General features: G+C 34.2%; 1 protein-coding gene across 1 annotated transcript in view; it reads left to right on the top strand.

Moving 5' to 3' along the window:
- Tmprss15 (transmembrane serine protease 15) overlaps positions 1-12,881 on the top strand; it is a 133,901-nt gene that overhangs the window by 111,870 nt on the left and 9,150 nt on the right. The window contains exons 21-22 of the mRNA XM_004639096.1: positions 9,608-9,789; positions 12,648-12,743. Coding sequence (XP_004639153.1) covers positions 9,608-9,789; positions 12,648-12,743 — 278 coding nt within the window. The remainder of the gene's footprint in view (positions 1-9,607; positions 9,790-12,647; positions 12,744-12,881) is intronic.

The following is a 12,881-nucleotide window of genomic DNA, read 5'->3' as shown; positions in this document are numbered from 1 at the left end:
TTCATTCTTTTGAGGAACCTCCACTCTTTTCCACAGTGTTCATTTTAGCTCACAGATGGTAAAATGGACTAATTGTACTGTACTTCTACTGTCTCTAGTCATTTTGTCAACACTCCCAAAGCAAATGCTTGATGTTTATGAAACATCCTAAATATCCTTCTGCCAGTTTTGTTTCTCTATCACTGAGTTCTGGTCCTTTATCATTGACTTGTTTCCTTCTATCAGCTTACAAGAGGGACATGGATAAGAAGGGGCCAACTGAACTGTGATTTAAAGAGCAAAGTTGGGATAACCAAATGAAAGCACTTCTATTTCATAAATGTTATTCACCCTTTATGTGGTAACAGGGAAACAACCTGGTATTGAGTCTTAAATTCCTCATCTGTAAGTTGACCAATCCTGTTGTATTGTTTTAAGGAAAAATTAAGATGCTTAATTTTTTTTTCATTTTATTAATCTTGGAAATGACCAATAAAATTATTGACAAAAATTTTATTTTGACAGTTTCAAGCAGGAAATCCTGCAAAAAAGTATTTAGGTCTTGCACAAAAGTATTCAACAGATTTAATTTCTGAACTGTCAACATAGGTTTACCAAATGAACAAAAATTTGATGAATACCATGAGAGCATTTAGAAGACCAAAATGACAGCTATTTTAAGGATGGCTTCAGTACTACACATTGCTGTCCTCAATGTAGGTGCTCAGTTCACAGATATCAGCAAATAAGTTGGTTAGGGTGACAGTTCTACTCATTAACTGCTATTTTCAAAAACCTGATGGAAATTCTTAGGACCATTGCCTTAACCATCTTGTTTATATAAATGTGTGGTTTTACCCCTACCATAATTTTGGACTTTTCTCCTTTCTCTTTCTTTGTTGTTTAATCCTTAAGTTCTCTCTTTCCATTCAACTGTGTTATAACTTTCAACTTTTATTTCTTCTTTTGAATTCTTACACTAGGGAGATAATATAATATGCACACATGTGGGCCTGGTTTATTTCAAGCTTTTATTTTATTTTTTGGTAGAATCGGGAATTGAACTCTGGCCCCTGCACTTGCCAGGCAAGCGCTTATTCCACTGAGCCATCTCCCCAGCCCCTTATTTCAAAGACAACAATATGCAATGTGTTAATTATTGCAACTGACCTACTAACCTGTTTTGAAACTGCTTCATTGTTATTTTATCTTTTTTTCTCATTAAAATGAATTTAAAAATAAATAAATAACTTGAGAAATTCCCCGATCTTTTTACCAATATCCAACATTATGTACATTTTATTCTGTGTATTTATTGTTTTCTCTCTCCACATTCAGAATTTTTTTTTCTGAACTATTTGCTAATTGGGTAATTATAGTGCCCCTTTACCTTAAAATATTTCAGTGTTATGTTGTTGAGAACAAGGATATTTTCCACCATGTTCATAGCAAATCATGCAAATTTCACATTACTGTAACATAATTATCTGATTAATTATCACAAGTAGTCCCTGTGTTGGTTTGCCATTTAGGATCCATTTCAGGATAATGCATTACAATTAGAGACAATAGTTTTTAAAAATTCTTGGTTAAAAAATAATCTTTTAACTTTCTCTTTGCCTTTGATATTTTTGAAAAAAGGCTGCTCATTTTGTAGAAAGTATTTTGTTTAGAAAAACCATTCAAACTTGTTTCTGAGTTGATCTTGTTATGTTTCCATTATGTGAGAACTTCTTTGTTTTTGGCAAATATGTTTTCACAAATCTGCTTTCATATGAGAAAATCTAATTACGTGGAACTAACCCTAATTCTTTCTTCATTGTAGTGTTCAAGATCTTGGCTTGTGCCAGTATGTCCTTTCCTAAATTCTCTAGCTGGATATGGCCATAAACATTTACCCATGAATTCAAAATAATTACTCCTGTTCAAATAAAATACTAAGGGTACCTTGTAAACTTGTCTCTTTCTCTACTTGTTACAGGATTCTTATCTTCAATAATTTCAATAATGAGAAACTTTGTCCTAATATCTCCATAATATATTTGCTTGTATTAAATCTTGGAACATAAAAAGTAGTCTAAGTATTGCTAATTTATACTTTTAGGAAGACAACTTACCAACCAGGGTTCAAGTGCTTTTCATTCTTTTTTAACGCAGATATGTGAAAAACCACATAATATTAAGTGTACTCTTATATGTATTTTGAAAATGCATAAACCTGTTAAATTGACACTTCTCTTAAGATGTAGAACATTTCCATCACCTAGAGGTTTCCTTCACACCCCTTTCCAATTAATATCCATCCTCACTTCCAGAAGCAACCCCTATTGAGTCATTTTGGTGGGAAATCACACACACACACACACACACACACACACACACACACACACATATATATTCAAATTCTGGATCACATCTAGTGACTAGACATATATCAAAGACAAAAATTAAACATGAGAAGCCCCTTGCCAATTCTTTAATTTAGTTCATCAAATTAAACCAAGTATACCACGTGCTTTACATTATTTCTCATTGAAATAATTCCTCGAAACTGATGCTAACATTCCTGAATAGATGCCATATATGAAGCATTTAGAGCACGGTGAAGTAGAAACACCACTATGTATACTAAATTTATTATAGTGATATAGATAGATAGTAAAACCTCAAAACCAACTTTATTAAACATGTATTTTAGTGCAGGGTCTACAAGGTCTCACTACTTAGATTGGACTCAGAGTGAGTCTCCTGTTTTCAGCCTCCCAAGCGCTGGGATTACAGGTGCGCACCACCACGCCAATTCTCAATCGCCATCTCCGCACAGCCCAGAGGCTGGGCTGGGACTGCACACCAGGGATGGAACCCTGGCTGCTGCACGCTGCCTAATCCACTGAGCTATCTGGCCAGACCTGAAACCAACTTTTAAAAATAGTAAATATGGTTACAGAACAGAATTAACTAATATCAAAATCATAGTTTAAAATTGGGATTATTTGAATGTGTCATACAGTTTAAACAAGATACAGAACACAGGCAAACAAAGTATCTTAACACTTATTTGTCACTTACATGTATCTGAAATGCAGACAGCATGGATTAAGTTTGATTTCTCCATTTATCTACTTAGCCTTTAAGGAGCTAGGGTAAAACTGATTATCTCTGTCAGCAAGAATACTGTAATACTGTATCACGATTATAGTAATTTTGGAAGATCAAAAAGAAAAGGTGGTTGAGGATGTACCTCAGTGGTAGAACATCTGCCTCACATAATTAAGGCCCTGATCCCCAGCATTTACAGCAAAGAAAAGAGTATTTTCTTAAGACAGTAGCTGTTTCAAAATTAGTTTAGTGACATTTGAATTTTGGTTTTTGTACAGGTCTTGGTTCTTTATCTAAACTAGTTCAAAAGTAGTATTCCTTTTGAAAGTTAAAATTTATGACTTTCTCATAGGTTTTATAAGTTTAAAATTTTCTGTCTTCTTCAAATTATTTCCTATTTTAATTTCCTTTGATTCATATTGTACATTCCTTTTTCTTTTTGCAGTTCTCTTAGCACTATTTTAATAAGTTATTTGAAGCATGTATCTTTAATTATTAGTTCACTCGAGGGCCGGGGAAATTGCTCAGTAGAATAAGCACTTGCCTGTCAAGCGCAAGGTCCTGAATTCAATCCCTGGTACCGCAAAAAAAAAAAAAAAAAAAAAAAAGATTAGTTCACTCAGAAGCTTTATGTTCTACAAGTTTCAGTATCAGTTCTCTAAAATTACCTATACTGTGAGATTTAAGTCATCATCTTGAATCATATTTCTGAAAATTTTTATTCCTATTTTCTACAACTACCTGTGGTAATATGACTTGGTATATGCTATGGTTTGTGTATAGTTGATCCCCCTCCCAAAGCCTCATGCAGTCTTGGGGCAGCTTCTGGAGTTTGTGATTGATCATTGTGGGTGTGGGTGCTGTACCTGCCTGAGACAGGGAATTTGCATTTCAATGAAAGGAAGAAAGAAAAGTAAGCTGCTTGAGCCCTGCTACTCCTTATGTGTTCTTGCTCTTTGCCATGAAAGGTTGTCCTCTGCCTTGTGCCTCTCTTCCTTGGAGCCAGTTGAATATGGACTGAAACCTCCAGTAACTGTGAGCTAAACAAACCTTTCCTTCCTTCAGTTTGGGTGTTGGGTATTTGTCCCAGCAACGAGTAAAAAGTAACTAAGACAGTACATAACTCCTCCCACTTTACCTACCATTACCTATGACCACCACTGGTCTTCACTCCTTCCTGGGCTTGGAGTTGCTTTCTATTTGTTTATATAGTGATTTAATCAAATGATATTTGCTAAGCATTTAACGTGTGCTAAGCACTATTCTAAGTGTATGGATAACAGAGCTATACAAACAAAATCTTTCTCCTCATAATGTATATATTATAGGTTGAATCATTAAAGCATTCACATAAAAATCTTAGGGAGTAATATGTGTAATGAGAAAATAAAATTAGTATGAACAGAAAGAGACTGATGAGACCAAGGAAGTCCTTTTGATAAATTATTGGAGAATGCTCATGAAACCAACAGAAGTTGAAGGAAGAACTACAGAAGTGAAGAAGTTCCATAAATTTCTACTGAGTTAAGGGGGACTCAATGCTCTGGGCTGGTGAAGAAGTCTCCAAGACACTGGAAGGAATCCTGCTACCACTGCCCATGAAGTGATGGACAGTGACAAGCACAAGATCCAAGGTGGAGAAAGAACTGAGTGAGGACTCATAGAGCACAGCAAGTGGATAAAAGACCACTTAGAGAATGAAGAACGACATTATTTGATCAGGCTTCCCTGTGGAGATGAGGATTTTGAGAGTCTCCAGAGAGAAACCAGTCAGAAAGAGAAAGTGGTGGCCCCAGGATCATGACTACAAATGATGACAAACAGCTCAATGGAATTAGTAACTATGGTGGATCAAGTAGTCTGAATTTTCTAGTGAACTCAGATGAAAAGTAAAGACTGGAGAAGAATTATAAAATAGAAAAGATAGAGAAGGAAAATAGAGAAAAAAGCAAGGTGAGAATGATATTTTTTCAGGGATTAATATTGGGAAATGGGAAGAAATAGGATAGTGAGAATTAAACCTCTGATTTTATAGATTAAATTTGGTCTCTATCATTGATATTATTCAATCTGCAAGTCATTTTAATATTTTAAGGGAGCAATAATTAAAATATAAATTTGCAAATTTTCAGTGTATTGTTCATAAACGAAGAGTGAATTGAAAGGAAAATCACAAGTCCATGGAATTGTGGAATAATCTTAGAAATCAAGTAATAAAAGGTGTTCAGAGATGATTCCTCAACTTTCTGTGAATAACAGTCAAACAATGTTGAGGATTATTTGGCTTGCTCTTAGTTCCCTGTGCACACTAGTCTTTCACATACTTAGTCAAGTAAATACTTCTATTTTAATAACAGTTCACAATTTGGCAGATGATATTTTAAAAACTCACATCACAAAACTTTGTTCCTTATCCACAAAAAAGAATGAAGATTGATCATATGTTAGCTACCCACTCCCTTTTCACAGTACAACTGTCTGTCTTTGATCTAATGTTTGTTTTATCATTTAATTGTGAATTCCTAACCTTTCATACACAACTTATTTGTTAATCAGAGTAAATTTGTTTATTATCATACGATGTTTGAATAGCTCATGTTATCTTATATATTCTGATATCATTTTTCTTTCTGAAATGCTTCTTGTCTTAAAAACATTCTTTATCTCCTGGTACCTTTTCAGAAACATTCTATTTTTTTAATTCCAAAGGGAAAAAAGCAAAATTTGAAAACAAGATAATAGGAGGGTAACAACAGTTAATTCATTGCGTATTGTTATTTTTAGTTAATCAAAGTACAAGATAGAGGTATGGAGTTGTCCAACAATATCAGCACAAACCTTTCTTTTCAATGAACTAAGAGAAATTAAGTGTAACTATTGATTTTTTTTTTACTCTGCCTTAAACTTAGAATTCACTATTTTCTTATTCTTCAAGGAGTTCTGGTTCTATGTAGATAGTAATAATAGAATTCAACATTGAGTGAGATAAAACATTATAGTTGACCATGGACACACAGCTGAAACTGCTCTGGAGCAGTTTCAGTTTCAGGGCAAAAGAAAAATGAATTCATTTACAGCTATGGCCTCCCATTTATTTTCTTTTATTATTTGTGTTGCACTATCACAGGTACCTATCTGCAGTCACTTTCTAAAGCACTGATGCACCACACCAGGTAGTGAGACTATTTATGCTTTAGCACACAGCAGTGCATTTTGGGGAAAGCACTGGTTCATTCCATCTCATGCAGCATTTCTGTGCCTGCACATGTGCTTTCATTTGAGGGTACAGATGTCAAGAGTACATGGCTTTCTGAAGCTTCCCAGTCTGCATTTCTATCTCACTATTAGAAAACACATATTGTTTGCATGGAACAGATAGTGGTGAGGTGAGTAATGGCAGAAATTCAGCCACCTCCCATCCTAAAGATGCCTATTTCTGCCATTTTTAGACTTGGCTGGACTGGGACTTGCCCATCTAGTAAGCGTAGCTCTCTTTCGCAAGCGCACCTCACTTACCTGAATGTAGATACTTTCAGATAAGAAAACTATGAAAAGTCCCTTCTGTCCGTCTAATATCTGAATATCTTTTTTTCTGTCAACCTTTGTGTTGGGTAAATAAAAAGGCTAAAGGCTGTTAGTATTCAGCACCAATTTTTACAAGGCACTATACCCTTCCATTATAATCTCCTGAGGTGCAAAAGTAAGAATTCAAGTGTTGGAAAATTTCTCAAGTGATTGGTAAAACTGAAGAGGTAGCTAAATATTCCATTTTCTCACATCATTTTCTGTCAAGAAAATGCTAGAATTTGCCACAGGATGTGAGCAGCACATGGACCTGAGCTGCTGACCGGTAAAAGAAGTTTACACACACAGGGAGGTTTTTGAGCAAGAGCTGAGAGAAGTGTGAATGATACACCTTGCAGTGGATTTGAGGTACTGGTGCTACTTACAGATGTTGAAGTACTAAAACATGAAAAAGAGGTTATTTTCCATGCAACTCGGTAACAATTTTAGAAACCATCAAAACTGTATTAGATTAACCTACGGGTAAATTGAATTTAATTAGAGCAATAGCTTGAAGCAAGTATATTTAATCTTTACAGATCATTGTTCATTCATTGGTTACATACTCGAGACTTTAAAATGAGAGGAAATGGTAATGATTAAAATTAGTGTTACCTACAAGCTCTCTCAAATGAGTAATTTATTATCAGTTCTCAGGTGGAGTATAGTACTTACAAAAGAAATAATAATTTGGGTACTTAGTTCTTCTTTTTTAAATTCCCTTAGTTAAATAGTGACTTAATTTTACAACAAATAAACTGAATATGCCTGTCTGAACTTTTATATGACATTTCTTAAAGACAACTATATATAAAACACTTAAGAAAAATCTTATTTAAAAAGTAGCATATAACCTTTTAAACTTAAAATCTCATATGTAATTATCTCATATAGTATAAGAAAATATTACATTATATTTATTTTAATGTAATCAATATTATTTACATAGACTGTACATTTATATTATTAATGTACCATCTTAGTGTAATATATTAGCTACATAAATATAGTATGAAATATAAGTATAATGAAGTAATAAACATGTGATATGGTAATTATAAGAGTAATTTATTGTTACTATTCAGTGAATACATGGATTAAGCAAGTAGAAAATACACAATTCTTTCTTTCTTTCTTTCTTTCTCTCTTTCTCTCTTTTTCTCTCTTTCTTTCTCTCTTTCCCTTTCGGTCTTTATGAGGCAGGTTCTCACCATGCAGCTCAGCTGGCCTTGAGCTCACTTTGTAGCCCGGGATGGTCTCAAACTTACAACAATCCTCCTGCCTTAGCCTCCCAAGTGCTGCGATTGTAGGCATGAGCCTCCACATGCAGCAAAATTCTTAATGTAGTGACCTGATACCTGTCATGCCAATCAAATGAATCTATGACCATTTGAGCTTTAGCAAATATAATTAGCAAATGATATGCAGAGAAAGAAGTTCAGAGACAAGACATAAGATGGGACTTTACCCTACCCAAAGTAGGTCTGGATAGACAATGGAATTCCAAGGTACAGAGAAAGTGAGAAATGCCAAGTGTCTGAATCCTTGCCCAGCATCTGAACCACTTAAGGGGCTGCCAGAAACCACTGAGAGCAGACACCCTCTTCTGCCTGAGTCCTGATAACCTTTACTAATTAACTACTGCCAGATGAAACATGGTGAATTAAGAAGTCAAACAATGTTGCGACCAGATAGACTAAAAGATAGACAAATGTAAAATAACCTCCTGCCATTGATACATTTGTAGATAACTTGGATTTTAACCTGCATTAAACCAGACATCTGCAATTGCTAAGTATAGGATCAATACTTTTGCCAATAATTACAGTTACTGACTTTGATTTCATTGTGAATATTGCTTAATGGGCATAATTCCAACTCAGCATTCGTGACATCTTGGCATGAAGATATTACGAGCCAGTAGTTTATCTAGGAGTTCTTGCCCACTTTCAAATCATATTACCTACTTTGTCTATTTTATAACACAATATCATCCTCTACCATATATTGTTGAGGGGAACTTTGTATATGGAAATCATGAAAGATTGCAGTGGTAACCTTAACTCAGTGAAAATTTAGTGATTCTTAAATGGCAGAAAGCTCTGCACCCTACTCCATTATTACATCACTTGCTACCATTGTCTAAAGCAGAACTGGACTGAGTTGTGAGTTTCACAGCGGAATGGGATCCAATGCAGAGGTTATTAAACTAGCTGTATACTACATTAAATGTGAAATTTTCACTTAAAATCTTATGAAAGTGTCTGTTGGTTCATTACACACTTTTTAAATGAAGAATTGGGAGAGAAAAGGAGGTAGCTTCATTATTTAAAATTACTTCTGATGATACAGGCAGAGTGGAGAACCAGAATAGAAATAAGAGACCAGGACATGATTTAAGAGACATTAAAAAGAGGAATTCATGCTAATTGTGACTTCTAGAATAAAAAGCATAAAAATTAAGCATATGTGAAATCTACACAAGTTGACCTAGAAGACAGTAAGTTGCAGCTGTGGTTCCAATGAGCTGGGCAAGAAGCCTAGGAGAAATCTTGGTCAATGAATACTAGGTTAGAGGGGAGATAAAAATTCTGATGTTCTGTGCACAGTAAGTGACTATACATAACAATAATTAAGCATATATTTCAGAAAGCTAGATAAACAGATTTTAAATGTTTTCACTACAAGAAATAACAAACATTTGAAGAAATAGATATGCTTACCCTGATTTGAACATTTGACAATGTGTATATCTCAAAATATCACATTATACCCCCACCATATTGGAAATTCTTGTGTTAATTTAAAATAATAAGGTAACTATTTTTAAAGAATAATTTTCAGACAAGTAACAGGACATTGTACAATATAAATTCATAATTCTCAAAATTTCATGTTGTATACCTTCTGGAAGGTAATTTTTTTTACTAGAGAGTTTCTCACTCTTCCCTATTATCATCTTCAGAAGAAATTTACAGCCTTCTAAGTGGACAGCAATCCTTGGCCTGCATGCAAGATCAGATCTGAGTTCTCCTCATATAGAAACTCGGCTGATAGACCAAATTGTCATAAACCCTCACTACAATAAACGGACAAAGGACAGTGACATTGTCATGATGCATCTTGAATTTAAAGTAAATTACACAGGTAAACAAAACCACTTTCCTTATTCTTATCTACTCAAGTTAATACATCGTAAGATTTGAAATATTAATTGTATATACTTTATAGTAATAGTATATAAATGTTGGATTTTTGCTGCATTATAACTGAACTGGATTTGAGGAATTAAGAAAATATTTTTAAATCCAACTTTCTAGAAAGGACAGGTAAAATTAAACTATTTGACAAGAGACAAGAAAAACGTCATAGGACTGTCCTGCTACAATGTTGTACATGGTTAGATTTCTAAATTTCTCTGCAAAAAATTGTAATTATTTACTTCTTTTTTTACTATTTTTAATTTTTTAAATATTTTTCTCATTTCATAGGGATCTAAAGTTTAGCATATCGATGATTGATGGAAAATACTGTTCCATGTTATGTCTAAGGCATTTGATATTCAGACAGATACTGATGTTAAGCTCAACAGCCTATGTTTTAGGGTAATAATATCATTAAGCTTCTATTCTGGAGGGTTAACAACTTAAGTTTGCAGACCAAAAATTAGAGAAAAAGATGGGCTGCAAGAACAGCCAACATTGTGGCCATTCAAGGTCAATGAGGAATCAGGACATAAGAGAACCTGAATTGTAACAACCTGTAACTCAGTGGTGTCCCAAGTTTTCTGATCAAGAAGTATAGGGCCACAGGGGAAAGTGATGACGATGTAGAGTGTGCCTATGGAGAGTCATATGGAGAGAAAATATTCTCTCAGTATTAAACAGAGAGTAAATTGGTTGAGCAATGGCTGTGACTCATCCACATGGCTGACACTGACAAAAGATCTACAAACTGCAGTACAGGGTTTCAGAGTAAATCTTGAGGGGATTTGACTGACCTTGTCAGATACAAAAGTTACATTTCTTGTTAGATAGATCTTCCTTTATCTTGGTCTTAACCATCCAGCAGAAAAGTATAAAAATGAGGTATAAAAATAAAGCCATATTAATATGCTGAGCTGTAAAAGGCTCAAGTCAACAACTTCAGACATTGCCAGTCCTGTGAATAACCCACTACTATTATGGACTACTGGACTACATTGGATTAATTTGCTGCATTCACACACCTACAATATTTGAATGGCAACAGAATATCCATCTATGACAAAAGTAAACAAAAAAGGGGGATATAAATGAAGGACCATTATATATAGTAGTTAGACATACAGCTACTTTCTTTTAGTTCAATGAGAAGAAAGTTTTGAACTAATAGTGTTTAGATAAGATATCATGTCTGCGTCATACACTATGAATAACTACTATGAAGACAATAATATGCAATGTATTATCTATTGTAACTGTCATACTAACCTGTTTTGAAACTCTCTTATTTCTATTTCTTTCTCAATAAAATTAATTTTAAAAAAAGATTGAACACCAAACCTGAAGAAAAAAATTGTTTGAGTCCTCCATACCAGCACATTTTACCAGTGAACTGGTAAAATAAAATCTTAATGGAGCAGGCCTGAAAAAATAAGTCATCATATTATTAAGCTTTCTGTTTCTCCTGTAATTGAAGGGTAGGTCCATCCACCACAAAGGAGGTGGTTAAGACAAAGATTGATAAATAGAGATGCAAGTATGTGTTTCTAGGGTATCTTATGCTAGTCATATAATTAAAGCTTTGAAAGACAGCCAGTAATGTTCCTACAGTAGCCAGTGAAGAACTTCCCCCAAGTGCCTGGAAAATGTATGAGAAATCAATTGAAAAAAGGAACTTTATCCTTAAAGGATCAGTCTCAATCATGTTCTTGTCACTGAGATAAATTACCAGACACACACAATTGGGGGGGGGGGATTTTAGCTTATGTTGCAGTGCAGGGTCATCAGGCTCCAGAGAAGAAACAACACAGGGGCATGGTGGAGAAAAGCTGCTTAGCTCATAGTGGGCAGGAAGTGGAAAGAGAAGAATGGGCCTGGAAGGGTAGTGGATCCTTCCAGGTCATGCCCCATAGGATACACCTCTTTGGATCAACTAAAATTTCATCAGTAGATTAATTCACGGATCAGTATGAGTCCCCCATGAGCCAATCACCTCCCAGAGCTCCACCAAAGAAGACATGAGGTACTTTGAGGAACATTTAGTTATAAACTATAACAGGTTTTACTCTGCTGTAACCTTAAATTAGCTCTTCTCCAATGTTCAGGAAAAAGTGTTGCAGTTTTTATGTTCATGAAGTTTGCTACACAAATGTATCATATCACTTAGGAAAACAAAACTGTTACTATATGTAGTTGTAAAACCTTGTACTGAATGGTAAAGTTTGTACCTTCTTAATTTTTGTGTCTGCCCTGAATTGTATAGGTAGTGAGTACTTACTAAATACACAGTGGCTTGTAAATTGATACAGAAGCCTTTAGGAGTCAGTGATGAATATTAATACTTTCATAGTGTCTGAAAAAGCAATTAACTGAGAACTTTTACAACTTGAATATAAACAGAGAAAATTACATATAATAATAAAAATGTTTGTCCAACTTTCCCTTAACTGACTCTGAGAAATAGTAGAAATGTCACTAGTTCATTATGGCATTATCATTATTTTAAAAAATATTAATTTCAGAAATATGACATTATTTATATTCCAAAAATGAAGACTATGTAGAGAACACAAAAGACCACCAGTAACACATCATAAATTGACAAAGAAAGACTATTTAAAATATCCTTTCCCCTAATATTGTTGTCTAACAGTTATTCATGCAGGATAAGCCAAAATGTAAGTTTTTTAGGTTAAATAAATGGTGATGTGATTGGTTCTATGAATTATAAAATTGGTTTTATAATTTTTAGAAACACATTTGTCTGTTACTATTCTGTTCTTTGCTTTGTTTGCTTTTCAGATTATATACAACCTATTTGTTTGCCAGAGGAAAATCAAGTTTTTCTTCCAGGAAAGAATTGTGTTATTGCTGGCTGGGGAAGGCTTTATTATGGAGGTAAATTATCAAATTTAGATTTAAAAATGTCTTCTAAAGAGAATTACGTTATTGAACAATCCTGTTACTATTTTTCAACATTTTTTCCAATTGTTTGTTTGTTTTTTTTTTTTCCTGCGGAACCGGGAATTGAACTCA

The sequence above is a fragment of the Octodon degus genome, unplaced genomic scaffold (genome assembly GCF_000260255.1).
Source record: "Octodon degus isolate 3935 unplaced genomic scaffold, OctDeg1.0 scaffold00106, whole genome shotgun sequence".
NCBI lineage: Eukaryota > Metazoa > Chordata > Mammalia > Rodentia > Octodontidae > Octodon > Octodon degus.
The sequence above is the reverse complement of the archived record's forward strand: the minus strand, read 5'-3'. Positions and strand labels throughout refer to the sequence as shown.